At 65.8% G+C, this 27,988-nt stretch overlaps 3 protein-coding genes across 10 annotated transcripts in view; 1 reads left to right on the top strand and 2 right to left on the bottom strand.

The window, feature by feature from the left end:
* GNAZ (G protein subunit alpha z) overlaps positions 1-11,658 on the bottom strand; it is a 28,955-nt gene extending 17,297 nt beyond the window's left edge. Inside the window, exon 1 of the mRNA XM_025267237.2 lies at positions 11,527-11,658. The gene's annotated coding sequence lies outside the window, so the exon portion shown is untranslated. The remainder of the gene's footprint in view (positions 1-11,526) is intronic.
* Positions 1-18,964, top strand: part of RSPH14 (radial spoke head 14 homolog) — a 48,720-nt gene extending 29,756 nt beyond the window's left edge. For 2 of the 4 annotated variants that reach the window (XM_006065607.3, XM_025267238.3), the window contains exons 5-7: positions 16,947-17,172; positions 17,399-17,535; positions 18,663-18,964. In XM_006065607.3, the coding sequence (XP_006065669.2) occupies positions 16,947-17,172; positions 17,399-17,535; positions 18,663-18,901 (602 nt within the window). In that variant the 3' untranslated portion in view covers positions 18,902-18,964. The other 2 variants (XM_044930626.1, XM_006065609.3) reach the window with 2 other exon arrangements.
* Positions 18,965-21,252: 2,288 nt separating this feature from the next.
* LOC102398949 (sodium/glucose cotransporter 1) overlaps positions 21,253-27,988 on the bottom strand; it is a 50,541-nt gene continuing 43,805 nt past the window's right edge. For all 5 annotated transcript variants that reach the window (XM_006065610.3, XM_044930615.1, XM_044930618.1 and 2 more), the window contains 3 exons: positions 27,025-27,240; positions 25,715-25,814; positions 21,253-23,721 (listed from right to left, as the gene is read on the bottom strand). In XM_006065610.3, the coding sequence (XP_006065672.3) occupies positions 23,441-23,721; positions 25,715-25,814; positions 27,025-27,240 (597 nt within the window). In that variant the 3' untranslated portion in view covers positions 21,253-23,440. The remainder of the gene's footprint in view (positions 23,722-25,714; positions 25,815-27,024; positions 27,241-27,988) is intronic.

Here is a 27,988-nt window from a genome sequence, read left to right as displayed (position 1 = left end):
CAGAAGCACGTGAGAAGACGCTCAGAATCGCTGGTTATCAGAGAAACATACATCAAAACCGCACTAAGGTACCAGCTCACAAGCTATGAAGCAGAGTCACTCCATGAAGAGTGGAATCCTCGCGGCCTGCTGCTGGGAAAGTCAACTGGCGCAGCTGCTGTGGCAAACAGCCCGGAGGGGCCTTAAAAACTAAGAGCAGATCTACTCCATGACCCAGTGAGTCCACTTCTGGGTGTAGACCCCAAAGAACTGGCAGCCGGGTCTCAGCGAGGTATTCGTTCACCCGTGTTCACAACAGTGTTATCCATCAACGGCCAAGAGATGGAAGCAGCCCAGCATCCACCGACGGGACCGAGGGGCAAAGACTGGGATGGAAACATAACACGGGAGCGATATTCAGCCTCAAAAAGAAGACACTCGTGAAGCAGGCCACGACACAGATGAGCCTTGGGGACACGACGCTCAGCGAGACGGGCCTGGCCCTCAGGACACGAGCTGTCGTGATTCTAATTCTCGGCGGTCCTGACTCGGGTCACAGGCGTAGAGGCCGGAGGTGACGGTGGTGCGGGGCTGGGGAGGGGTGGGCACGGGCTGTGCTTAAAAGGGAAGGCGTCTCGGTTTAGGAAGACGGGCAGGTCCTGGAGACGATGCCCGTCGTGGTTGCACGGCATGAATGTGCTTGATGCTGCGGAACTGCGCCCGTTTACACACGGTTAAAGGGGCTTCCCCAGCTGTCCAGCAGCGAGGAATCCCTGGCAGTTCGGGAGATGTGGGTTCGACCACGGGTTTGGACCGAGAGGGTTTAGTGTGCCGAGGAGGAGCGACTAAGCCCGTGGGCCACAACTACCACGCCCAGAGCCCAGCTCTGCCAGGAGAGGAGCCGCCGCAGTGGGACGCCCGCGCACCCCACCCTGGGAGGGGCCCCTATTCCCCGCACGAGAGAAGAGCCCCCCACGGCCAGAGGACCCAGCACGGCCAAAAAGAGACGAGTGAAGACACGTTTAAAGAACGGTTACACGGATAAATCTCATTACGCGTATTTTAACACCTCTGTGAGAAAGGTGGGGCTGGTCACGTAGTCCCTGACCGGGGTGGCCACAGGGCACCGCGTTGGTCAGAGGGAGACGTGGCCGGGGGCGACCGTGCCCGAAGGGCTGAGTCTGGAGCTGCTGCAGATGAGCCATGCACAGATCGTCAGAACCAGGCCCGAGGCCCCCGAGAGCCTCCCTGCAGCTCCACGAGTCTCAGCCACAGCCCCAGGGGTCTCCGCAGTGGGGCTGGCGCTTTGGGTCCAATTGGGCTTCCCGGGACCCCCGAGGGCGCCTCCAGTCATCCCAGAGGCACAGGCCCAGGGCCGACACCACGTCCTGCCCTGGCCAGGAGCCGCTTTCAGGTCCCCAGCACCTGACACCCAGGACCCCCGCTGTGGTGCCACTGGGTCTACCTGGATTCCATTGAGGCGTGGGGCTGGCAGAGGCAGGTGGGGGGCACAGGGGAGAGACTGATCAGGGAACTTAAAGAGGGTAGGACCCCAACAGAGAAAGGAAGACGTGGGCGGGCGGGCAGGCCGGCCAGGAGCCCATGGCGCACGCCGGGGGCCACATGGTGCACATGCCATGTGCTGTGGGCATGCAAGTCTGTGCTTGTGTGCGGCGCTGCACACGTGTGCACACGCGCATCTGTGTGCCGCGTGTGGGCTGTGACGAGAGGGCTGCACGTGGACTCCGGGCCCTCACCCACAGTTACTCACTGGGCTGGCCGGTGGGCAGTGGCGGGCCTGCTGGAGACCCTCGACCGAGGAGGGCGGGCATCGGACCAGAGGCGGCAAGTGATGGGGGCCCGGCTTTAGAGCGCAGGCTGGGGCCGGGTGCTGGGCTGCGGGGGTGCGCGGGGCTGGCCTGGGAGAAGCGGAGGACGCAGGGAGCTGGCCCGACAGCGGGGGGCGGCCTGCTCTCCGGGTCAGGTGGGATGAGTGCCGCACTCTGTCTGGGTGTGAACAGCACCCCTGGACGCAGCACACTCTGCACGCAGCTGTCCCGGGGCAGGGGTGGGGGATGGCTGCAGCTGGCTGGCAGGCACCTTGGGGTCTGGCCCAGGCTGGGAGGGGGGACCCTGGGGGAAACGGGCTCAGTGCACACAGGTGGACCAGCCCGGGCTCCCCGACAGCTGCGAGGGCAACCGCGTCCTCTGAAGCTCCACCCCGGCCCCCTCAGTGGCCTTGCGGCCTCGCCGACCCATGTGCCTGTGGACCCAGGGGCCACCTGGGCGGGACTCCAAACCCAGAGCCCACTCAGGACTCTGCGGCTGGAAGCTGCCCTCCCCCTCCACAGCCTTGAGAGAGATGCTTCCCCTCGGAGCCGCCCTGTCCCGACCTCGACCCCTACCCTGGCCCCTTCCCCAGACACGCCCCTCTCAAGCCTCAAGTCACAGAGCGCGGTGCCACTGGGCGCCAGGGCTGGGGTCATGGGCTTGGTGGGGCCCTGCACGTCCAGTGCGCTGCCCCTGGACGCCCCCCGGGGCCTGGCCTGGACCTCCAGCCCCGTGACTCCCGGGTCTGCTGCCGCTCTCCTGGCAGCCGTGTCAAGAGCTGGAGCACGACTGGGATGGCAGCCCCCAACTGTGTGCCCAGCGGCCCCCTGTGGTCCCCACCCCTGCTGCAGGCAGGGAGCCCAGGGCCAAGGTCACCTCGGGTGTCGTGCCCAAGCCGGCCTAAGCCAGAGGGTCCCTGGGACGGAGGACGGCTTATCGGCTTAGGGGGCCGAGGAGCCCTGGACCCGGCGGGCGGGGCGGGCTCGTCCTGGGGCCCGGATTCCTCCAGGGAGGCAGAGATGAGACAGGGCAGCCCCCACCCCCAGGAAAGCCCGCTCCACACTGAGCCCTGGGCTCCCAGGCAGGGCTGGGTTTGAGGGAGCGTGTGGGGTCTGAGCAGAGGTCACTTGGATTGGCCAGCTGTGCGAGGGGTCAGGGGAGGACCCCAGGGTGGAGGGCAGCCCAAACCCCAGGGCCGGTGTGGTCAGGCAAGACCACCCCAGCACCGGGCCGCCAGGCTGACGCTCTGGAGAGCTGCTCCTGGGCTGACACCTCCATGGGGACCTGGGGGCCGCCAGCCTGAGCCCCAGTGCCCGGGGCCTGGCCACGCGCCTCTGCCACGGGCTTCCGGCCGGGATCGTCTCTCACACAGGCCTGGCCCTGCCCTCCTGGGCCGCGGTCCCTGCTGGCCCCAGCCCCGCCTCCCAGGAAGGGCGCGTCTCCGCCCCCATGCAGGCTCGCTCAGCTGCACTCCCCCGTCCCGCGCCACGTGGACACTTGTGTCTGAGCACCGGTCCACGTGCGCCCTTGCTGGGCCTGCTGGAGCTCGGCCTGGGCCCGTCCACGGCCCCGCAGGCCTGTGCCCTTCACCTGCAGCTCTGACCCGCCTCCACCCGCTGAACAGGAGCTACAGCCCCAGCACGAGGCTTTGACCTCAGAGCTCATGGCCCTGCCCGGCTGGCCCAGGCCCGCAGACACATGGGGCAGTCTGCTTGCGTCCTCGAACTCAGGGCAGCTGTGGGCTGGGCCTCGGGGACACTGTGTCCCCGGGAAGCCGGCGAGGTGGGGTCTGAGGGAGGGCCTGGCTGCACCCTCAGTGTTTGGGGCCCGTGGGGCACGGCCTTCACCACCGTCCCGCGAGCGCGGCTCCCGCATCAGCCTCGCGGGGTGCCTGGAGCTGGGCATGGGGCCCCAGGTGTAGGACTCGGGTCTGGGGAACGGGCAACGCCCTCGGGCTGCCTGTGGGGTGGGGGGCCCTCCGACTCCCCCAGGACCCCTGGCGCCAACACAGCCGGTCACCTGTTCTTGTTGTATGTGGCCCCGTTTTCTTTAAGCTGACTGCCTTCTCACCGAGACATTTCTGCTTTAAAATTGCTCTCTTGTTCCTGCTTCGAACAGAAAGCCCGTGGCAGCTCCAACAGAAGGAACGAGACCAGCGGGGTCGTAGCCACCAGCCCGGGGACTGCCGGGAGGCCACGGGCTCGCTCCCGCTGGACAGTGGGGTCAGCAAGGCCGGGGGGTGGGAGCCACACAGCTCACGGGGCTTTCCCCTTAAGGGCAAGGACAGAGGACGAAGGCAGCCGACCCAGGTGGAGGGTACTTCTCGCAGCTTGGGGTCTCAGGCCCTCTCCGTGGCCCGGCGACCACCCAGCCCCTAGCATGCAGAAGGGCGCACCCAGGCTAAAGCCCTGCCTGCTAGGGCCCCCGCGGAGGGGTCACTGCTGCTCCCTCGGCCTCGCTCAGCACGGATGCTGTCTCAGAGAACTGCTGCCCTGACCCCCTCAGCCCGCTTCATCAGACCACAGCCTGAGGCCCTCCCAATGGGCAACCATCTTCACCCGGACCCATCTGACCACTGTGGTACCGTCGGGGGCCTGAGCTGGGTGTCAGGCTCCACTCTGGGCTCGGGGACACGGGGGTGAGCCTGTGCACCGAGGGGCTTGTGTTCTGGTGGGGGAACAGGGAAAGAGTACCTGGGGGCTTGTGTTCTGGTGGGGGAATTGGGGAAGAGCACCCGGGGCTTGTGTTCTGGTGGGGGAACAGGGAAAGAGTACCTGGGGGCTTGTGTTCTGGTGGGGGAATGGGGAAGAGCACCCGGGGGCTTGTATTCTGGTGGGGGAATTGGGGAAGAGCACCCGGGGCTTGTGTTCTGGTGGAGGAAGCAGGGAAGAGTACCTGGGGGCTTGTGTTCTGGTGGGGGAACCAGGGAAGAGCACCCGGGGGCTTGTATTCTGGTGGGGGAATTGGGGAAGAGCACCCGGGGCTTGTGTTCTGGTGGGGGAAGCAGGGAAGAGTACCTGGGGGCTTGTGTTCTGGTGGGGGAACCAGGGAAGAGCACCCGGGGGCTTGTGTTCTGGTGGGGTAACCGGGGAAGAGCACCCGGAGGCTTGTGTTCTGGTGGGTGAACAGGGGAAGAGCACCCGGGGATGTGTTCTGGTGGGGGGGAAGCGGGGAAGAGCACCTGGAGGCTTGTGTTCTGGTGGGGGAACAGGGGAAGAGCACCCAGGGCTTGTGTTCTGGTGGGGGAAGCGGGGAAGAGCACCTGGAGGCTTGTGTTCTGGTGGGGGAACAGGGGAAGAGCACCCAGGGCTTGTGTTCTGGTGGGGGAGCAGGGGAAGAGCACCCAGAGGCTTGTATTCTGGTGGGGGAACAGGGGAAGAGCACCCGGGGATGTGTTCTGGTGGGGGGGAAGCGGGGAAGAGCACCTGGAGGCTTGTGTTCTGGTGGGGGAACCAGGGAAGGACAGCGCCATGGAGACGGGAGTAAGGTGTGTGTCGGGGAGCTGCCCCAGGGGGTGTGGCGGCAGGTCCAAGGAGCTGACGCTGGAGGAGACAGACAATCACGCAGAGCGGGGACACCTGGCCTGATACTGCCCGAGAGAGGGCTCGCGGGACAGCGGGCACCTGTTGGGCCTGGTTAAGGGCAGGCCCACCCCAGCAGCGTCCCTCCCACAGTTCCCCAGGGGGCGGCTCAGTTGGGCTCCCTGGCAGGGACCCCCAGGGGCCAGAGGGCAGAAAGTGCACACCTCCCACCCTGAGACACCCCTCCTCTGGAGGCGGCGCTGCTGGCGTGGGAGGCGGGGCCTGGCCGACATCACTGCAGCAGAACCAGACTCTCTGCTGCCTCTGGACACGACAGCACCTTCTGAGATGACCCCTGCGCGCCCAGATGCCAGGAATACTGGACAGGACAGGGACAGGCCGCCCTCCCGGCACCTGCTCCCTGGGCAAAGTTGGCCTCCCTCAGCGTCCCCCCCACTGCCCACAGCACCTTGCCCATCCCCCCATGCTGCCCACAGCACCCTGCCCATGCCCCCTGCTGCCCACAGCACCCTGCCCATGCCCCCAACCCTGCCCGTGCCCCCCGCTGCCCACAGCACCTGCCCACGCCCCCCAACCCTGCCCGTGCCCCCCACTGCCCACAGCACCCTGCCCGCGCCCCCTGCTGCCCACAGCACCCTGCCCATGCCCCCCTAAGGCCAGGGAGACTCTGCCCCCCAGCGCCCAGCCGTAGCAGCGCCTTTGAGACCTAACATCTTTCCCAGGGGACCCTGAGCCAAGGCTCCGGGGCCCCCCCCCAGCAGCAGATCAGGACCTCCCCCAGGACAGGGCCTTCCTCAGCCTCGCCTGGCCCCCGCCCCCTCCTTCCTGCAGGCCGAGGCCCCAGGCCCTGCTCTGGACTGCCCCTGAACAGCCAGCGGGCCCTGCCTCCCTGCTCCCCAGGGACACAAAGGCAGAGCCGCTCTGACCTCAGCACCCCCTGCCCCAGCATTATTTATGACCCCCCACACAACACTGTGGCTTCCTCACCTGCAGTGGTGCCCTCGCGCTTATGGGACGCTGGCTCCGCGGGGCGGGGCGGGGGCTGTGGGCAGGTTCTGTCACCAAGGTGTCCCGCGGCCCACAGGTAGCCGGCAGGAAGCAGGTGCGGGATGAACGCACCTGCCCTTTGTACCGAGTGAGGGAGGGGCCCACTCGGGGCAGGGAGCGGTCGGGGACTTCCGGGAAGCCTTCCAGCAAGGCCGGGGGCATCCCCCTAATGATGGACAAGGTGTGTGCCCGGCTACACCCTGACCCGGCCTGCCTGCGAGCCCCCTGCCCAGGCTGGCCCTCCTAAGCCTACAGGCCCCACGCCCCCCGCCCCGCCCCACCCTCGGCACCCAGACACCGCTCACGCCCTTCCCTTCCTCCGTCTCCTGCCCCAGAAGCGCCCAGGACAGCCAGCAACAGGACTGGAGCGCCTCTGCACTTCCAGAGCGGGGGGCTATGGGTTCCATCCCTGGCCGGGGGACAAAGACCCCCGCGTCTGTGCAGCACGGCCGAGAAGCAGGCCAACGCACCTGGAGAGCGGGCCGTGGGGCCGCGTGGGGCAGGGCCCAGCCCGGGACGGGGTGGCTTCCCGGTGGGGCCCGCCTGGACCGTCCTCCTGGCCGCCGCCCGCAGGGCGAGGCCGGGGATGGGCGCGCGTGCGTGGAGTTATCACAGAGGAAATCAATGCCTGGCACCGGCCCAGTGTTTCAGGGAAATGAACAGATTTTGGCCGAGGACAAAGAGAGTTTGATTAATCAGAAATTGGATAATGGAGGCAACACTCTAATTATTTTTTTCTTCCCGGCGTTTTCTGGAGAAATATGTTTGCACAGCGCGTCAGAGGTAACGGAGAGGGTGAGGGGGCGGCCACGCCGGGGGACAGCCCCGCACCCACACGTGCCGGCCAGGGCTGTGGGGGACGGGCTGGGTCCTGGGGGTCGCTCTGAGGGGCCCCAGGAAGCAAGGGGGGACAGGTGGGCAGGCCGGAGGTACACACACACCTCAGGACAGCTGGGCACTGAGCAGGAGGTCAGGCCACCACAAAATCAGGAGAGGCAGGAGCCGGAGGAGCCGGGGAGGGCGCGGACGGCTCAGCCGCTGCTGCCGGACCGCAGGCGGGGCCGACGGTCTGCGACCCCACCCCCAACCCCCACGCAGAGGATTCTAACCGGCTCACTCCTTAGCACTTTCACGGATCCTCCAGGGACTTCTCTGCGAGAGAGCGCCACCCCAATTTAGAAGCAGACAACTCCAAACTCTGTGATGAGCAGCAGGTCCCTCTGGAAAAGAGACGAACTCAGGGAAGCCATTGTCTGTGAGGCTGCACACCACGTGTGCCCGCTCCTGCCAACGGGCGGCCCAGGCCCCGCCATCTGGCCGTGCCTCCCGCCCGAGGGCCGGAGCCCACAAACAGAGCAGAAGAAGCACCGCGCGGGAGGGCGGGCGGCAGCCCCCGCGGCCCCTGGTGCCGGCTCCGGCCCCGCCGCCCACGGGCTGGGGTGGGGGCAAGGGAAAGACAGGGTGGGCGCTGGCCCGGGGCACCGCTCCACGACGGGCCTCATTGGGCGCGTACACAGGGCCCCCCGGCCTGACGCTCTGCAGTCACGGGCCTCACAGACGCTTAATGACCTGTAACACGGGCCCCGCAGATGGTGCAGCTGGTCCTCGCGGGGGACCCCACCCCTTCCGCCAACATGCTCCTCCGGGGCCCCGCATCCCAGCTCCTGGTCCCACCCGTCCTCAACCCGGACGAGCCTCGCTGACCCCCGTGCCCCAGCTCCTGGTGTACGAACGCCAGGGCTCCAGCGCCCACCAGCTCTCCCCTCAGACCACCACGTGTGCCTGGGTCCACCCGTGTCGCTCCCGGCTCCCCACGTCCCATGCAGCCTCTGCGGCTGCCTCCTCGCCGAGGCCAGCCCTGTCCTTCCCCTGCCCCGTTGGCGGACCCACTTTCAGCTGACCCCTGCGTCCAACCCCTTCTTGGCGCCTGGCCCCGCCCTGGGTCAGCAGCCCCTGGCCACCAACACAGCGGTGGCCCCCGCGCCGTCCGCCGGGTGGGTCTCTTTTAAAAGGGTGATCCCACCCGCCCGGCCCCCCACGGCAGCTCCCTGACCCCCGGGCCTTTGCAGCGGCCACCTTCCCCCTGGCGCTCTTCCCTGAGGGACATACAGCTCTACCGTCGCCTCTCCAAGGCACTGCGTCAACAGCCCCGCCACAGAGACGCCCCCTCCCACCCGCCACACTGGTTCCCTTCACGGCAACTGTCCTGCCTGATGCCGGTCACGGGGTGTCTGTCCGTCCTCAGGGCCTGAGTGTGCTTGCGCTGGGCACGGCCCCAGCCCTCGCGTAAAGATCAGCCAAAGGAACCCGCGGCTGAGCCGGGCCAGCGGGTGAGGTTCCGCTTCCCCTGGGGGGCAGCCCAGGGAGACAGGTGGTCCCTGCGGGTTGGTCCCTGTTAGCTCACTCACGGGAAGTGCCCGCCCTGGCAGTGTGGAGCCGGGGAGGGCCATGCAGGGACGGGCAGGGCTCTCCTGGATCTGCCTGTGGTGGGGACAAGAACAGGCTTGGGGGGGACGGGGGGCGGTGGTCTGCGCCTGCCTGCCCCGGGGCTCGCCGTGCCCTGACGCTGCGCGAGTGGCTCAGGGCCCCCACCAGGGCTGAGCCTCAGCGTCTGCCCTGACGTTTGTGACGGCTTCCCGGGGCCGCCTCCCTGCCAGCCCACAGAACCGGCCCTGGGGCTCGGCCGCACTGGGCTTCCTTCCTGGGGGTGCAGGGTGGCTAATCTGCCTCCTCCAGGGTTCCTGCCAGGCCAGACGCGGCTGGCAGCCGGGAGCACGCCACGCAGAATCCAGGTTCTTCGAGGGCCGGCATGGGGCGGTCAGGGAGGCCGTGTCCCCACGGCTGGGCAGGAGGGCGCGGCGTGGTCATCGCGCGTGCTCACGGGGCGGCCTGGCAGTGGGGTCTGGGCTGCTGGGGCCATGCCCTGACTTTGAGACCAGCCTTCCCCGTCACTTGGCTCTGCGCCCCCTCTGCCCCAGCCTCCTGCAGGGGCCCTGGGCAGCCTGGCCACGTGCCCCTGGTTACCCAGAAGTTCCTGGGATCGCCGGAGAAGCTCCAGACAGTCAGACTGGGAACCTGTCCTCCCGGGACTCCAGGAGACAGAAGAGCTGAGAAGCAGCGGGGAGGGCAGGGCAGAGAATTCACTCCCCGTGCCCCCCGTCTGGAGTTGCGTAGCGGGTCCCTGCAGAGGGGCCGGGCAACGGCACAGAGGCAAGCAGCTCCGGCCCCGGAGCACAGGCTGCGCCCCGCGAGGCCAGGCAGGCAGGCGGCCCCACTCTCCCTGTAGCGAGCTGGGCCTCAGCCAAGAGCTGGTGTGTGTCTGGGGGGGCGGGTGGGGGGCAAGGAGGGGGCGCCCTGCATAGATGAACGACACACAGCCCCTTCGGGGGAGGGCAGAGACACCCTTGGCAGCGGCAGGCAAATAGATCCAGAGCAGAAGGTCACCCCGGCCTGCTGAGGGGGACGGAACTGACTCTTCACCTCCCGTCTGAGAAAATCAGCATCTGTACAACACACGCGCTTTACCCCAGATGCCAGTGTCTTGTCCGTGAAGTGTGAAGCATGCTGAAGGCACAGCTGCCTAACTCAGAGCCTCCCCTGCCATCGGCCCCTCCCTGGAGACCCCCACGCCTCCACGGTTACAGCTCAGGAAGGTCCGCACCCCAGAGGAACAGAGCCACCAGCTCAACACCATCACCCTCCGTGCTGGCCAGGAAGAGGGAGCCGGTTACCCAGTAGCCCAGCCCTGCTTGGAAGGGCTGGCTGAGGCCGCTAGCACCTCGGGGTCTTCTGGGCTCTTCCTGGGTCTGGTGGGCTCTGGGCCATGCTGCTGCCCCTCGCTCGGGTGAGGGCACCACAAGCCTCCCCGGAAGCGGCCATCGCTGACGGCTGCAGGGGGTCAGATGTTCCTCCCGCGTTCCAGCCTCGGGCGGCCTCCGCCCTTTCCCGCCTGACCTCCGGTGCCCCTGCCAGACCCAACTGCCTGAGTGCCCCCTCCACCCCGGTCCGCGCCTCAGTCCACGTTCTGCCCTCTGCCCGCCAGGCCCACCCGAGCCGTGCCTATGTCCTTCAAGCTTCAGTTCAAATGTCACTTTGCCCACGGGGCCCAGCTAACTCCGGTCCCACCCAGGGGCCCCCTGACGACACCCACCCTCAGGGCTGAGTTCTCCGAGCAGCAGACACTTGTCCCTCCTGGGGCGGTGAGTCAGTCCCGGGAGGGCAGGGCCAGTCCACTCCCACCCCAGCACAGGGGCCTAGGGGAGCAAAGGCTCAGTAAACATTTGCTTAATTGAATTTGGCCAAGGAGCCTCCTCCAGACGGGCACGATCCTCGGTGGGGGTGCAGGGAGGGAGAGAGACCAGCAGCCCTCCTAGCAGGTGGGCCCCTGCGTCCCCAGACAGACACAGGGCTCCCAGCCTGGGTGCCGCCCTCCCATCCCTTTCTCTGCTCATAGAGAACCCCGATTCTCGGCCTAGGAGGATTTCTGCCACCGACGCCGGGAAGGCTCGGCTACCACCCTGAAGCCAGAAGAACCCTTCGGGCCCCGGGCAGCAGGGCACTGAGCCCCGGCCCAAGGCCCTCCCTTCTACCGCACCCCTCCTCCCCGCACCCCAGGGCCCCCACCGCCTTTTAAGGGAAAAAAAAAAGATCGAGCCGGGAACATATTGCAATCGCAGCGGGTCGATATTCGCCTCTCGTTCTAAATGCCTGCGAGGAACCTGCTCGGGTGCGAGAGCGACGACCGCGAGTCGTGCGTCCCCCGGGGGCCCAGGCCTCTGGGGCCCACGCCTTCCGCTTCAGCCCAGGCCACGCGCCGGCCCCTCACCATCACCATCGCCGCCCCGGGAGGGAGACCCCGCCGCACCCGCAGCTCGCCGGCCCGCGCCCCGCGCCGGCGGCCGCCCGGGGCCCCCCGGCCCGCCGCACCCCCGGGCGCGGGCGCCCCTGCCCGCACCTGCCGGCCCGCGGCGCCCCTGCCCGGCGCGCGGGCATCCGCGGCGCGCCGCTCCGCGCCCGGCCCCCGCATCCCGGCGCCCCCCACCCCGGCCCAGGCGGGGCCCCCCTCCGCACAGAAGGCCCGGGCGGGGTCCGGGGGCCGCGCGCCCCGACCGCGGGGCCGCCCGCTCACCTCAGGGCCGCGGCCGAGCTGCTCCGGCGGCGCGGGGCGGCGGCGCCCGCGCGGGGACGTGACCGGGCCGCGGGCGGCGCACACGCTCCGCCGGCCGGGCTCCCTCCGCCCGCTCTCCCGCGCCGCCGCCGCCCGCGGGTCCGCCCGCCCGCCCCGCGCCGAGCCGCGCCGCCGGCAGGAGGCGGAGCCGCCAGCGCGCAGTGTTGCCGGGCCAACCGCGGGCGGAGGCCCCCGCGCCCGCCGGCCCATCGCCCATTGGGCGCGAGCGGCTGACGGACAGGTCCACGGCCCAGCGACGGCAGGCCGAGGGGGCGGTGCCGGGGCTCCGTGCGCTCCGCGGCCCCGCACGCGCGCGCCGCCCGCTCGGCCGGCACCCGGAGGGGCCCTGCGGTCTCACTGCGTCGAGGCCGGGCGCCCACCCCGCTCCCCGCCGCCGCCCCCGGGAGGCCGAGTGCGCGAGCGGTGCGTGGCCCCGGCCGCGTCCGCCGTCACCGGCCCAGATCCCAACCTAGCCTGAGCTCCGCGACCTTGGACAGCCGGTTGACCTCTGTGAGGCCTGTTTGCAAAGTGGGACTAGTGGCCCCTGCTGCCCTGAGTTGTCGCGACGGTCGCCTAGGACGTGGGAAAGGGCCGTGCGGACCCTGGAGGTTTACGCCGGCGACGTTTTGCAGCGATGGAAAGGGGCTTCGTCGTCTTTGCTGCTCGGGCCAGCAGGGTTAGGGCTCATCAGGGTCTCTGGCAATCCTGCCACAGAAGGTTTGCCTTGGAAGGGAGGATACTAGAGTGGGAGGGGCCCAGGAGCGGCGCCTCCAGACAAGAGAGGCGGGAGGGAGCCAGTTCTGTTGAGGCCAGGGCCTATGGGCGCCATTGGGAAGCTCACAGACTGCTCGGATGCTCAGCAAAATGCAGAGAAGGGCAGTCTGCCAGCTTCTGCTTTCAGTTTCAGGGGGAGCCCATCTGCGGGCCTCGGAGCCAGGAGCCCCTCGTCCCTGTGCTTAAAAAGACTCAAGCCAGAACCAAGATGTCAGTGCTCCTCTGTCCTCCCCTACGCTCCGTGCATCTCAGAGCCCCCAGGTAAATGCAAATGCTCCTGCAGATGCTCCTCGCTAACCCTTCTTTATCCCCCTACACCTCCTTGTATGGTCACAGTACCAGGGTCAGACCACTTGTTGGCTGAAGGAGATGGGGTGGTGGGCCAAGCCCAGGCCTGTGGAGGTGCGCCTACACACGGTTAGAGACAGGACAGATGTCGGTGACGGGCATCCCGAAGTGGATGAGTTGCTGAGGTCTAGACCAGATCTGATACGTGCTGGCTGCAGGCGGCCCCTGAGGACCAACGGGACGTGGCCGACCATCGGGGCTCCGTTGTGTGCATGCCCGAACCGCCAGGCTGGGTCAGGATGGGCTTTTCTGCCCAGAGGGCCACTCAGAGGCCAGTGGCCGTGACAGACCCTGCTCCAGGGTGGTGCAGAGGAAGCTGGGGGTGAAGCACAGCCCCGACTCCGCCGCCACCCCCTGTACACGCTTGACAACTTACTTCACCCGGATGAGCCTCAGCTGCTGCTCCTATCACAGGGGACACGAGCAGGTGGTCCCGAGAGGGTGATTCTGACGGGAGATGCACGTTGACCCGTGTGCAGAGAGGGGCGGGGCACCTGGGGGACCAGGGGTCCAAATTCAGCTGTTTGCAGAGGCACATGTAGCTGTGAGCGTGGGGAGACCCCGCAGGGCAGTCCAGGTATGAGATGAGGGGCCCGACGAGCCTGGCTGCTGCCCCTGCAGCCCCCTGACTGCGGAAGTGAGTGCTTCCCCCACCTCGAGCAGTGACCTTCACCCTCCTTTCAGCACGCACTCACTCCTCTGCGCTCAGGATGGAGGGGGCCCACGAGCTGGGGCAGGAGGAAGCCCATTCCACACTGGGGCAGACCGCCGAGCGTGAGCCGCGCGTGGCCGGGACGGAGCCAGAGGAGCAGGACCGCTGGAGCCCCGAGGATGCCAGCTGCCCGGCCTGGGGCGGCTCAGGGGACGCTAGCAGCTGTTGGCGGCCCTTGGATGGGACTAGGGAGCTTGGCCTAAGAACCGCGGGAGAGTTTTGGGCCCTAAAATTTAAGGAGGAGGATGGCAAGGTCCACGTACATTCCTCTCTGCAGTCTTCACGTTTATTCACAGTAGGCCTGGTCCCACTGTGTGAGGTCGTTCTCAAGGGTACAATCAAGTAAGAAAACGTCAGCTAGTCAGCCCAGGGACAGGAAGAAAGCAGAGTCCGTCTGTGAGGCTCAGGCCAGGCGGGGAGATGCCAGGTGACCTGGCATGTCTGGGAAAGGCCGGATGGAGGCTGGGGGCCGAGAGGAGCCAGTGTGGGGGAGATGCCGGAGGAGGCACTTGTGAAGCCCGCGGAGGAGCCGCTGGAGAGGTGCACGCAGGGAGGGGGGGCGTCTCCGGGCCGCGGGGTGGGGGGATCTTGGGAGGAAGACGTGGTCACTGTGTCAGGCGCTCCTGAGGGGGCGAGGAAGCTGAGGACAGAGCAGGTCCCCAAGAGCCAGGGCAGGCGCGAGGGTGGAGCGGGGGCCGCACGAGGCTGAAAAGACAGACAGGCAGGTGGAGGCCGGGCCCGCTGAGGTCTGGGCACCAGGGCGGATGCCAGGCCCTGGGGCCGGGTCCACACTGCCCTGGAGCACAGGACGGGAGAGCACAGTGCTGGCTCCGTGGGAGAAAGGGGGACGGGGCCCCTGCTGCCTGAGCCCACCCAGCACTCGGAACGGCCAAACCTCCACCGCAACGGCTGCACACCTGGGGATCATGACCCTCGGTCCCAGCCATTCCTGGCCCAGCAGCCGCGCTGGACCCGGGCCCCCCCGGGCACACGCGGGCGTCACGCTGTTGCCCCACGAGGCCCAGCTCCCCCGGGGCCTCCGGGGCCCCAGGACCTGGAAGGCCTCGTCTACGCGGGTCAGCCCAGGTGGTGACGTCTGTTCCGCGGCCTTGCGCTCCGGCCTCCCCACCGCCCTAGGGCGCCCCCTTCTGGCCAGCTCTTCTCCCAGCCCCTCCTGTGCATCCCGCTCAGCCCCGCCCCGCCGCCGGGCAGTCGGGGGTCCTGGTGGGTTTTCTGACGGGTTTCTCTGGGGTCTGTGCACCTCCACTGCCACCCCCCTCCCCAACTAGAACAAGCCAGATCTGGGTTAGTTATAAATAGCCAGGCCTTCGACTCTCCTTTTAGCTGAAAAGCAGCGAAGTGAGCGAGCAGAAAGGCGCACCCCGCACGCGTTTTATTTTTAAATCTCCCGTTTCCAAATGAGCCAGGCCCAGCAATGCTGGGAAGGAAAGCCCTGGGCAACTGAAGGCCTTGCCTCTCCCTCCTGCGTGATTCCCGCTGCTCACCTGTCCACAGCAGCACCTTCCCTGGGCTGGCCCGGGTGCAGAGACCCCACTCAGCCCTGATGGATGGTGCAGCCCCCAGGCAGGAACCGTATCCCTCCGACGGCCAGTGCCGTCCTTCTCGGCGGGTCAGACTGTCACCTCCACACTGTGGGCTGTGGAGCGGCCATCCAGATGGCTGTGGCCGAGCAGGACTGTGGCTGGGAGGCCCGAGCGGAAGGGGCGGGTATGCCTGTCTGGTGGTGGCCAGGCCGGAGAGCAGGGCTGAGGGGGTGAGAGCACTCAGACCCCCCGGAGGGGCGGGCGGGGGCCACCCAGAGGTGTTCCCACAGGGCAGGAACTGTGCAGCCTTTGTCTGAAGCCCCCTGCCACCCGTCACCCGCACCCACAGGCCCTGGCCTGCAGCTGGAACTCCGTGGGCTCTGAGACCGTTGCTGTGCCAGGTCCGTGTCTGGGCACACGGGGATACTAGTCCCTGACACTAGCCCCCTCCCACCCCTCCTCCTCTGACACTGCCCTGCCCCCTGCCAGGTGGGCTTGTGCCAGTAACGAAGACACCAGGCTCCGTGAGGGTGAGCGGCTTGTCTGAGGTCACACGCTGGATACAGTTAGGAGTCCACCTTAGCCTTCTTCTGCCTTTAGTCTGTGTCAAACCACGGGACTCCCCTGGCAGTCCAGTGGTTAGGCACCTGCTTTGCAGTGCAGGAGACATGGGTTCGAGCCATATTCAGGGAACTAAGGCCCCACGTGCTGCAGGGCGGATACTGAGCCCGTGAGCCATGACGGAGGCCTAGCACAGCCAAAAATAAATATTAAAAAAACCCACAACTTAGACAGCCCAGTACTCTTGAGGCAACAGGAAAACACTTTTCCTGTGTTGTGAGTGCCCTGAGAAGAAACGGGCGGCGCTGGTGGTTCCACCTGACGCCCCAGGAGCAAGCCAGCTGGGGCAACTGGGGGCCCCGCACACGCTGCCCTTCCTCTCCGCAGGCCCCTGCCACGTGAGCTCTCGAGGACCGAGGGCGGAAGGCTGGGCGATGTCTTCAAAGAGGAAATCCCTGGGTGCTAATTGGCACTCAGAGACCTGTAGGCTAATTAACCTGTTTATTTGTCTCTCTGGAGTAAATTAGTGGGTTGAGCCGGGGAGGCAGGAGACAGAGGTGTCTGCCGGTGGCAGCTCCGGTGGGGGACCGTGGACGGCTTCACGGTGGGCAGCCTGGGCTGCTGGGGAGGGGGTGGGCTGCTGGGCACCCTCCTTGGGGGCCCACGCCCTGCCCTGTGGGGCTGCCCTGCCAGCAGTTCTGAGCACTCAGGAGCACCCTTGGGGTGCTGCCTGGCCGTCTCTGGGGTCTCCTCTGGGCAGCCAGCTGTGTGCTGACTCCCCAGGGTGGGCAGGCTGGGAGCAGTAAGGCAGAAGCTTTCACAGGGGTCGGGCAGGCGGCTCCAGGCGGGGCCCCTCCCTGCTGGGCACTGGGCCCCTTCAGACCCCTCGGCCGGAATCTATGGACCGCCCGCCCACTGTGGATGGGGGCGCCGCCCTTTTTATGTGAGACGCTGTGCTATTCACTCTAAACCTTCCTCCTGTAACCCCCCCGGCCAGCTTTCTCTCCCATCCCCGGGGCTGGCCGGGTATCACAGAGACGTTGCGTTGTGGGTGGAAGGAGGGACTGATGCCCCCCGCCCCCACCCCAGGCTTCCCTCTGGTTCATGGTGGTTGGGGGAGGGGGAAGGCCCCCCGTGTGCCCGGGTCCCGCAGGGGCGGCTGCTGCTTCTCAGGCCGCTTTTCCAGGCGGGTGCCCCCCAATCCCAGGTGGCCAAGGGCTGGAACTTTTGGGGCCCTCCATGACCTCACAGCTCCCACCCCTGCTTGTCAGCCGTGGTTTCAGGCCCCTGCTTGGCAGCAGGAGAGGGTGGGATTTGTAATTTATCTGGTCAGATACTGCAGCCCCCCACCCCCACCCTGCCGCAGTCCTCCGGCTTCCAGCACACGTGACAGGTGGAGGGTGGCCACAGGCCCACGTTCCGTCCCTGCTCCTGTCCCACAGGGGCCCTGGGCATCATCAACAGTGGCCTGATCCCCTCGCTGGTGTGGAAACTGCAGCGGGAAGAGGAAGAAATCCAGGTGCTCCTGCTGGACACGCTGGCCGCCTGCCTCACGGAGGATGCCACCGAGGCGCTGGCCAGCCGCGCGGTGCCCTTCCTGAAGGAGAAGCTCCTGAGCACCAACAGCGACGTCCGCAGCAAAGCCGCCCGCACGCTCATCGCTGTCAGGTGAGGCCCCGGCTGGCCGCCCCCCACCTGCTTGTGCCCTGGGGGAGTAGGACCCCTCCACCAGGGCGGCCCCGACAGTTCTGTGCCCCAGGAGGCCCCCAGTCCCGCACCCTCCCGTGAGGAAGGGAGGCCCAGGAGATGCCTTCTGCAGTCAGGACAGGGAGCCCAGGGCGTCGAGTCACTCGTGAGCCAGGGTGGCCGTGCTCACAGTCTGTGCCCGGCGCAGCGTCCCCCTGGAGGGCAAGGTCCAGGTGTGGCAGCATGATGTCATCCCCATCCTGGTTCACCTGCTGAAGGACAGGGACGAGGAGGTGCAGGCCAACGCGGCGGGGGCGCTCATGAACGCCACAGTGACCACTGAAGGTGAGGCGGCCCGGGCGGGGGTCACCGTGGCCCCAACTGGCCGGTGTCGCCCCCTCCGGGGCGGCCGGGCCCCTCCCTGTCATCCTCTCGGTTCCCTGGTTTTGGAATTCCTGCCTCTGACCCAGTCCTTTGTGAACCAAAATTCTCGGACTGACTCGGTTGCCACACCCGAGCCAGTCCTCCTGAGGTCCCAGCGGACGATGGAGCCCAGCAGCGCTCTCCCCAGTGTGCTGGGGCGGGGGCGGGGGGGCGAAGAGAAACTGAGGTTACCCCCCACCCCGACTCCCACACTCAAGTCAGTGCCCTGGGTGGTTGGAGGGGCCTGGACCGGTTCCCCGCCTGGAGGCCGGGTCCCTGCAGCACCTTCCGCCCCCTGTGCCAGCCGGGTCCCCCGAGCTTCCTTGCTGTCCCCCCCGGCTGCCTGGGCCTCTGATCCTCAGTCAGCGCTGACCCCCCAGCGCTGGGAGTCCTGCCGCTCCCCATTTGCCCTGAGGAGCCCCCCGCAGCCCCCTGGCCACCCCCACCCCCGTCCGCCCTGGGCCACACTCAGTGTTTCCCCGGGCATCCTGGGTGCGCGCCTGGAGGGCTGGGGGCTCCCAAGGGACCCCGGCGATGTGGGCGTTTGGGGACGTGAGGCCACTTTCCCTGAGCTGGCGTTCCTGCCAAGCGACCCTGAGCCCCCGTGGCAGGCCAGGCCCCAGTGTGGGGGTGGGGTGGGCGGTGGAGACGTGGATGCCTCGGCCTCTGAGGTCTGCGGCTTGGGGACCTAGGGGCACGAGGTAGAGCAAGAGTGTCGGGGTGTCCTGGGGGCAGCGGGTGTGGGTGGACCCACAGGATGACGGGGGCCACCTGGGCCAAGGGGGCTGGCCGGTGTGACAGCGGCGAGAAGTGATTGACGCGGGAGGGTGGGGGCAAGCGTGGCATTTCAGCAAGCGGGGACAGCGGGCAGCGACTGGAGTTTAATTTTCAAAAGATCCTTCACGCTGCCTGGTGAGGCACCTGGTGGCTGGGGAGAAGCCAGCACGGGGAGCTCGTGGGGCCCAGGCTGCGGGCACGGACGGCCGGGGGGCCTGGGAGGTGGGCAGGGCTCCCCCACCCCAGGAACACTTGGCATTGGTGGCTGGCAGGGAAGTATGCGGCCCTGGACGTGGAGGCCACCCGCCCGCTGCTGCAGCTGCTGACCTCGTCTCTGAGCAAGGCGCGCCTGAATGCCATCAAGGCCCTCACCATGCTGGCCGAGGCGCCCGAGGGCCGCAAGCTCCTGCAGTCCCACGTGGCCACCTTCAGGGTGCTCGAGGAGGACTTCAGCCCAGCCGTGCAGCGGGCAGCCCAGATCGCCATCAGAGTCATCGAGTGGAAGCCCTGAGTCTCCTACCAGCACCCCCGGCCCCGCGACTCCATGCCCGAATAAACGCACGGAGCCTCTTTATCTTGGTCCGAGTGGTGGCACCTGATGGTTCTGTCTCCTCTCTCTCGCCAAGGGGGAACGCCCAGCTTGGGAGGACCGGGCCAGAGGCTGACCTCGGGTCTCGGGGACAGGCGGGAGGCTTCTCTGCACCCCCCTGCTGCACTCGAGGCCCCTGGGAAGGCAGAGAGCAGGGAGGGGCGGAGGAGGGGCTGGACACTCCGGTGAGCGGGCCCTGGGGTGCAGCCCTGCCCCTGGGTCAGCCAGCTTCCCGCAGGGGTGGCAGGAGGGAACGCCACAGATGCACCGCCGTGGGCTCCTGCTGGGGGAGGGTGAGTTGTAAGAGGCCCCCACCTGCACCCCAGGGGTGAGTGCTTGGCACAGGGTAGCCCTTAAGGCCTCTCCCTCAAACAGCTGAGCTCCCCAAAGCCAAGTCCCCTAAGTGAGCCTGGGCTGGCCTCCCCCAGCCCTCCCGCTGCTGTCTGCAGGCTAGAGCGACTGCGGGGATGGGAGATGACGTAGCGGGGAGGAGAAGCAGGCTGCTGGGATGGGCTTGCTGGGGGGCAGGAAGGCACGAGGGGCCCCAGGGGCCCCCCCAGCCCACCCTGGCCGGCAGTCTGGCTCTGTTTCAGGGCTGGACTCACTTGTCTGGGCTGAGCCAGGGCCTTGCTCTCCAGGACTCACACCAGCTTTTTTTCCCTCATTCCATCCGCAAACAGCAGCCCCACTTCCTGCAGGAAAGAACCTCCCACAGAACTAGCACCCCAGGGGAGTGAGTGCCTTCCCCGAGTCCTTCCGGGGACTAGGGCCTTCGCTTACCCAGAAGGGACACAGGGACGCCTGCCTCCCTGGGGCTCCCAGGGATAAGCCCCAAGCAGGCCCCCTTGTTCCGGGAGGGGCCGGCTGCCAGGCCCAGGGGGGCTTTCAGGTTAAGTCTTGTTCTCAGGAAAGGTCCGGTAAGAGGGGCGCTTTGCTCTGAGGGCTCCGTCGGCCTGCCCCGTCGCCCCTCCGCCACGGCGCGCTGGCTCCAGCTCGCCACCTCCTGGCCGCCGAGACCCGTGCACGGGGCCCCTCCCTCCCTGTGGCGGCCGTCCTGGCCCCTCCGCCCAGGGCCCCGGTTGCGCCCTGCTGGTCTCCTCTGTAGAAAGACCCCCCTTTCCTAACCTGGCTGCTGTGTCCCGCTCTCCCACACCGTCTCGCCTGCCTGGCGGGCTTCCTCTACCAGCTTCTCTTCTCAGATAGGGCGGCCCACTGTCTTCTCTCCCTGCAGTCTGAATCGCTAGCGCCAGCTTCTCTCCCGGGTCCCGGCCCCCTGCAAGGAACTTAATACCGACCCTTAAATGTCTCCATGCAAGAATTAATACCAACACTTCACCAACTGCTTTAAAAAAAAGACAAGAGGCAGGGACACTTCCCAACTCATTCCATGAGGCTAATAGCACCCCCATCCCCAAACCAGGCAAAGACCTCACGAGGAAAGAAAACTATACACCAATGTCCTCTACGCATATAGACACAAGAACTCAACCAAATATTAGCAAACCAAATCCAGCCGCGTGAGAAAAGTCTCATATACCACGACCAACGGGCATTTCTCCCCGTGACGCAAGGTGGGTTCAACGCGTGACGACGAACCAATGTAACCGTGCAAAGAGAATAAAGAACAGAAATCACATGGTCACCTTCACAGGAGCAGGAAAAAACATTTGACAATCCAACACCAATTTAAAAAAAAAAAAAAAAAAAAAAACCCTTAAAACTAAAACAAAAAACTCGCAGCAAAAACGTCCCTGGTGCTCCAGGGGTCAAGAATCTGCCTGCCAGTGCAGGGGAGACGGGTCCCAGCCCTAGGCTGGGGAGATCCTCCATGCCACAGAGCAACTAAAAAGCCTGTGTGCCAGAGATACTGAGCCCACCTGTCGCAAGTCCTGAAGCTCGCGTGTCCGAGAGCCTGAGCTCTGCACGGGGGAAACCACCCCAGTGAGAAGCCCACGCAGAACGACTAGAGCGTGGCCCCACTCACTGCAGCTAGAGAGAGCCCAAGCACGGCAGTGAGGGCCCGGCACAGCCAAAAATAAAAGAAACACGTACACAAAGCTTGAAAAACTCAGCAACACAGGGATAGGGTGGAATTTCCTCAACATGATAACATCTGCTAACATCCTACTCGACCGTGAGACGCTTAATGCTTTTCCTCCAAGATGGGGAGCAAGACAAGGATGTCCACTCTCACTGCTTCAACCTTGACGCCGTACCCGAGGTTCTAGCCGGGGCAGTTTAGGCAAGAGAATGAAACAGAAGGCATCCGGGTTGAAAGAAGTTGTCTGTACTTGCAGATTACATGATTTTATATGTTAAAACATTCCAAGGAATACACTTAAAAATATAAGAATAAACAAATTTCACAAAGTTACAGGTTCCAAGATCAAGATACAAGTTTTGTTTTTCTGTACCTGAGCAATGACCCATCTGAAAATGCAATTAAAATACAGGGTAGGGGACTAACAAAAACCATTGTGTATAAAATAAATAAGATACAAGGACATACTGTACAACCCAGGAAATAAAACCAACCCTTTGATAATAACTATAAATGGAGTGTGACCTTCAAAAATTATGAATCGCTAGGTTACACACCTGTAACTTACATAATATTGTACATTGACTACATCTCAGCTTTTAAGAAAGCATTATTTACTGTAGTATCAAAAAGAATAAAACGCCCAGGAATCAACTTAGATGTGTAAGACTAGAGTGCTGAAGACAAAACACTGTTGAAAGAAGCGAAAGGGGCCCTAAATGAACGGGGGCCATCCCACCTTCACGGATCAGAAAGACCGAACGTGGTCAAGGTAGCAAAGAGCGTCTTCATGCGACTCGGAGCCCGCGTGCCCACACGGAGCCCCGCCTGCTCCCGCGCCTGCTCCCGTCCTGCGGGCCCGGCGCTGGGGCTGGGGCGCCCTTTGCCCATGTGCTCAGGCTGGAGAGCCATTGCTGGGCCCTCCTTCCAGAAGCCCAGCGACCCAAGCCCTGTGACTTCCGCTTGCTGGCTTCTCTTGGTGCTGATTGGCTCCCTTGTCTTTCCTGCCACTGACTTGCCTGGATCCCTCTAACAGCCTCCCGGTGGGTGTTCTCACCTCCTTTTCACCTCCCCGGCAGCACTCAGCAAACTGGGTCCTATTCCTTCATGGCTGAAGCTTCCAGCGACTCAGGGTTCCAAAGCATGTGAGGCCGGCAGGTCGGGCCCCTGCTCACCTTTGCCCTCCGCGCCCCCAGCTCTGCACCCGGGCCTGCTCACACCCTCGCCCTCCGCGCCCCCAGCTCTGAGCCCGGGCCTGCTCACACCCTCGCGCTCTGCGCCCAGGCCTGCTCACACCCTGTCACTCTGTCGCCCCGCTGGCTCGCTGACCTCCTGCTGTAGTCAAGGGAGGCCTCTTCCCTGGGGCGCCCCTGCCGCCCCTCTACTGGGTTTCCTGACTGAGTTCAGTCTCCTCCTCTGTGCAGTGTGGCTGCTCCTGGTCCTTCCACCTGGGCTGGGTCCACGGCTTGAAGGTGGTGATGACCCCAGCAGGGAACAGTGGGCCCACCCTCCGCACCGGCCATCCCCACTGGTGCTTCGCCCTGCTTCCCGAGACCATGAGCTCTGCCCGTGACGGTTCCCAGCAGTGCGGGCGCACAGTAGGCACTCAGACACGTCCGCTGAAGGACTGAACGGGGGAAGACGGGCTGGTTCTGACCGCACCTTCAGAGGGTGGTTTTTGCAATGCTGGTGGGCCTCCCCCAAACCCCTTTGATGTATCTGAGACTTTGTAAAGATTCAAATCATTTATTCTGGTCTGAGAAGAATAAAGAGGACGGGGTGGCTGAGGGCGCCCCTGCAAGGACACAGCCCTTGTCCTTGACCGCCAAGGGGATCCAGCCCAGGGCTCGCGTCCCAGGAGCAGGCAGATTGAGAGGGACCAGGCGGAGCTCGGCAAGGAGGGATGTTTCCTCTCCGTCTGTCCCCAAGGGGCGCAGCCAGACAGAAGCGAGCTGCAGGGAGGCCCGGTCCTCAGGCAGGGACCAGCTCAGGCCACCACCGTCCAGGCAGATGCCAATGCCTCTGTCCATGCAAGCCCTGCCTGTGTGACCTTCGGCGGTGGGCTCAGCCCCTGTGGGTGGGCATCTTTGCCAGCAGCGTACCTTTCCAGAGGAGGAGAGGGCACTGCCAGTGGAGGTGGGCACAGGAAGGAAACGGTGGCAGCAAACACAGGCAAGGCTCCCAAGGGTCTCAAGAGGCGAAACGCCAGAGCCAGCGTGGAAGCCAGCGGCTGTGTGGTGCAGCCATCTGAGGGCGTGGCTCAGCGAGCAGAGGAGGCGTGCTCGCCCGTGGGCCCTGCCCTCGCCGCGGGCCTTGCCACCTGCTGGCCGCGCCCTGAGCCCCAGGGTGCATGCTCGGCGGTGTGAGCCCGGCCCCTCATCCGGGGGCCGCCCCGGGACCCCCTCCCTCCCGCGCGGCAGCTAGTAGAAGTAGATGTGGCAGAGCACCGTGAGCAGCACCAGGAGGAGCCCGCAGAGGCCGAGCGCCCTGCTCCAGAGGAGCCGCTCCTCCGGCGCCTCCCTCTCCTCTGTCCCTCCCGACGTGGCACCGTGCGCCGTCCCTTCAGCCATGTCATTCTGCTCCGTCTCAGGCACAACCACCTCTTCCGGGGCCAGCTTGGGGCTGGGCAGCAACTCCAGGCCACAGAACACATCCCAGGCCTTCCAGAGGCAGCCCCTGTCCTCTACGAACATGTCTGGAACTGAGGGGATGGGCACAGTCAGGAGGCCGCACACAGGAGGGTCTCCCCAGGGTCTGGTGTCTCGTGGGGAGCCCTGAAGGGAGCCCAGTGGACCGGCTCCCGGTGCGGACAGCAAGCCTCAGCCCTGGCTGCGGAGTGCCTCCCACCAGCCTCAGGGGCACAGAGAGTAGGGCTGGGGGACCACGCTCGCCTATCATCAGCAGAGACTTCAGCCAGCCCAGAGCCCAGCTGGCACAGGGCAGGCCTCCCCTGTGGGCCTACACCGAGCCCAGCTCTGCAGGTCCAGGGCAATAGGCTGCTCCTCAGAGGACAGAAGAGCCCCGCTGCCCTGCTCTCTCTGCTTAGCAGCCCTGGGAGTGTCTTCTCCAGGCAGTACCAGCCTCAAGGCCTGACCGAAGGACCTTCTGGGTCCTTGGAAGGGGAATTGGTGTTTTCTCCAGGAGCAGGGGGAGGCCCAGGAATTATAGGCAAATTTCCATCCGTATCTCTGGGCCAAATCAGTGAAACGCCGCCCTCTGGAGCTTGGCCGTGCCTCCGGCGTCTGGCAGTGTGGCCCGCGCAGGCCAGCACCACGGCCAGCTCCGAGCACACACAGCCCGGAACGGTGCCCTCCCGATGACGACAAGCAGTGTGTCCAGCAGTGCGTGCGGCGACCTGCTCTGCGTCTCACCCCCTAGGGCAGCGGCCGCGCCAGCTGTGCCCCGAGGCTGAGGCAGCGCCAGGATCGTGGGGCTCGCCAGCTGGTGCCGCAGGGGCCTGAGTCGCAGGGGAGGGGCCGCCCCCGGGGACCCCGGAGACGAGGGTCTGCGTGGCGGTGAGAGGCCTGGCCTCTCAGATGCTGCTGTCAGCCACCAGGCCCAGAGGGCTGACCCCTCACGCGGCCACAACCCAAGGGCTGTCTGAAGGGAGGCGGGACAGGCCAATGGCCGCGAGCATGTGCCCTGCAGTCAGCCTGCGGTGCCCGACCTCCCAGCCCCGCCGCTGCGGGGTCGTGTGCGGAGCCGGGGCAGACACTTCCTGGGTGGGGCCGCAGTCTCCCCATCTGCAAACTGGGACGATGATGCCCCGTCACACCCAGTGGCCGGCACATCCCACGTGCACGGCAGCTGTGCACCAGCGTCCTCATGGTCGCCCACCCATGACTGAGGACAGGACTGCGAGGGGCCCCGGGCACACCCTGCACACGTGGCCCTGACGAGCAGTTTCCCCCGTCCCCCAGGGAGGGCACTCCCGAGAGCCCGGCACCCTCCAGAGACCCAGGGCCGCCTGCCTGTAGGTGTCAGGAGAGGGTCCCTGGCAGGAGTGGAGGCGGGGCCCCAGGACGATGTCCCCCAGACACGCCTGCCACAGCGCCCCCTCGGCCCCCCCGCCCCGGTCCCTGGCTGCAGACTCAGCGCTAATCGCGTTAGGCTTTATCCGCTTGCGTCAGTGCTTCAGGAGGCGCAGGTGCCCTCCCCAGGGCCCCACACGCCTCTCTGACCCCCCTGCTGAGCGCTTTCCCCTGGGCCTCCTGGAGACCCCGACCCAAGCCTCTCCTGGACACTCTCCCTGCTGGGACTGAAACTCAGGTGTCCGCAGCGGTGTCCCTGGCGCCCTCGCAGGGGCAGCTGCCCGCCACTCCTTGCAGACAATGCCTGCCCGCGCCCAGGAGCCTCTGGCTTGAACCGCTGTGAGAGGTGCCGTGACCCACTGTCCCTCCCCCCACCCCACCCTGGGGCACACGGTAATCCGTGCATCCCTGCTGCCCCACCACAGACACTTCTAGATCGCCAGACGCTTCTGTTTCTCCGCCCCTCGCTTTGTGCCAGACCCTCCCCTGCTCCCTCTGCACCTGCTGACGCCTCCCACCTCCATATTCCTGGGCCAGAACCCCAGAGAGGGGTCTCAGAGGCATCACGGGGCCTCCGCCTCAAGGTGCTTCTGGGCATGGAGACCGTGGGCTGGGGGGCGGGAGCAGGCCCCTCCAGTCGCTGGCTTCCAGCTTCCCTCTCACCTGGCTGTGCCTGGGGCTCGGGGCTCTTCACCTCTGTGTCCTCGTCCAGGTCCACCCTCTCCTCCTGGCTGTTCCGCAAACTCCAACAGAGGCGGTGGAGCTGAGGGGGGACAAGGGGCCTGTCGCCACCAGGGCCTATCGTTGGGGCTTATGGTGTCACAGCTGGGCCCCAGGGTCTCCAGGGACTGAAAAGAGGTGTGGTCATTGGTTCCAACAAGGGAGGAAGGAAGGGGTGGGGTGGGGAAAACGTGGTGCTCGGGAACCCTGTGTTTCAGTTCTGGCCTCGCAAAGGGCGAGCTCAGTGTCCTGGGCTGGACCCTGGGGGTATGAGGCACACGCTAAGCACACCTTCTGGAGACTGAGGTCCAGGAAGCTGTGCCCTCCAAGCTGGGAGAAGCAGCCCCGCACCCCTGGTCTGCTGCTCCTGGGTCACCCACAGGGTGGACCCAGGGGCTGATTTCCTGCCAGAAGAACCTCCTGGCTGTCAAGAGACAAGCGCTCACACGCAACCCAGGGGAGGCTTGGCCTGCCTCATCTTGGGTACTCAGTGGCCTGGCCCCAGCAGGGCTCAGCCGCTCACACTCAGCAGGTGTCTGCAGGCGCAGAAAGCTGGCCGGAGCAGAGGCGTGTTCCCGGCCCAGCTCCCATCCAGACCCCAGGGCGTGGGCCTCACAGGCCCCTCCCTCCAAGCGCCACCTCCCCTCTCTTTTCCTGGACACCCAAGAACCTCCCTGCTGGCCTCCAGCTCAGCCAAGCCCTGGGGGGTCCTGCTGGGCCCACCGGCCATGCCCGTGCAGCTGACACAGCGGCGTCTGCTCAGGCCCAGCAGAGTCAGGGACAAGTGACCGCACTCCTCGGAGCCCAGGCATTTTATATTCCAACTAGAGTGGCAGACACCTCCTCCTTGGCAGGGCAAGCGGCCGGACAAGGAGAATGGAGCGTGTGGGCCACTGGCCACAGCTCTGCGGGCATTCCTGTCCCCCCACCCCCACCCGCACCCCCAATGGCCAGGCGGGTGGCCAGGACGACCCTGCTTCTATTAACTCACACCGGAGTGAGCGACCTCAGCGCTTCACAGAAAATTTGTATTTTGAAAGTCAAACGTCTCACTCTGGGTGAATGCTTCATTGGAGGATCGCCTTTTAGTTCAGCTCTGTGCTTAAGGCAAGGAGGTTACTTGCCTGTTTCTGACCCGTATGTCACCCCGACCCCCAGCCCTCCCGCTTCTCTTCAGCCGCTTTTCTCCCAAGCTGCTCCCAGGACGCAGGGGCCGCCGGTCGGCCCCGGAGCACGCCCACGGCAGCACTCACGTGTTTGTCTGGAATCGGCACGGTGAACATGGAGACGCCCAGGACGGTGACGAGGCTGATGGTGAAGAGGATCATGGCAAAGTAGAGGTAATGCACGCCACAGATGATCCGGGGGCACTTCCTGTTCACGGAGCAGCTCCAGGGCCCATAGGCAAACTCGGACAGCATGCGACAGGAGCCGATCGCAAGGCCGCTGGCCAGCCCCCAGAAGGCGCCCTGCAGAGGAGTAGCCCGAGTCAGCGGGAGCAGGGCGGCCTGAGCCAAGTCGTCGGGTCTCAGCTGAGCCCGGCACAGCAAGGGCTTCACACGCCTCGCAGACCCCTCTCGGCAGCGGGAGATGACACCACCCGGGACGAACAAAGACTGAGAGGCGCGCTCACTCTACAAAGTCCGTCGGAGAACTCGGAGCACTGGAGACACGTCTAAGTCAGATGATGAAGACGCATCCCAAACAGTGTCCAAGAAGACCTGTCTCGCCTGCTGCGGTGGGGGCACCTCCATCTCCCCAGCTACTCAGGCACAGACCCCAGGAGACGTCCCTGGCTCCTTCTCCTTCCACCCTGCCCTGCCACCGATCCACCAGCAAGTCATGCTGTCCTTTCCACGGAGACCACCTCCGTCGCGATCGTCCCGTCTCTCACACAGGGGGACTCCCTTCCTGGTCTCTCCTCGCCCGCAGTCCGAGGAGCCCGCGTGAGCTCTTCGAAGCGTGGGTCAGGGAGTGCCCTGTCTCTGCAGAAGCCCTTGTGGCTTCTCCTGGCCGCCCTGAGAAGCAAGGCTCAGCTGCTCTGCTGACCTCACCTGGCTCCGCCCTCCCATCAGTCCCCTCCAGCCACCAGGCGTGCCCTTTCCCTGTCTGCCAGTCCTCTGCACGTGCCCTTCTTCCTGCTTTGGTCTCTCCCCAGATCTTGGTGGTTCTGGCTCGCCCTTCAGGACACAGGTTCTAGGCCACTTTCTTAGGAGA

This window comes from Bubalus bubalis, chromosome 17 (assembly GCF_019923935.1).
Source record: "Bubalus bubalis isolate 160015118507 breed Murrah chromosome 17, NDDB_SH_1, whole genome shotgun sequence".
Taxonomy (NCBI): Eukaryota; Metazoa; Chordata; class Mammalia; order Artiodactyla; family Bovidae; genus Bubalus; species Bubalus bubalis.
This window is presented reverse-complemented; position numbering and strand designations above follow the sequence as displayed.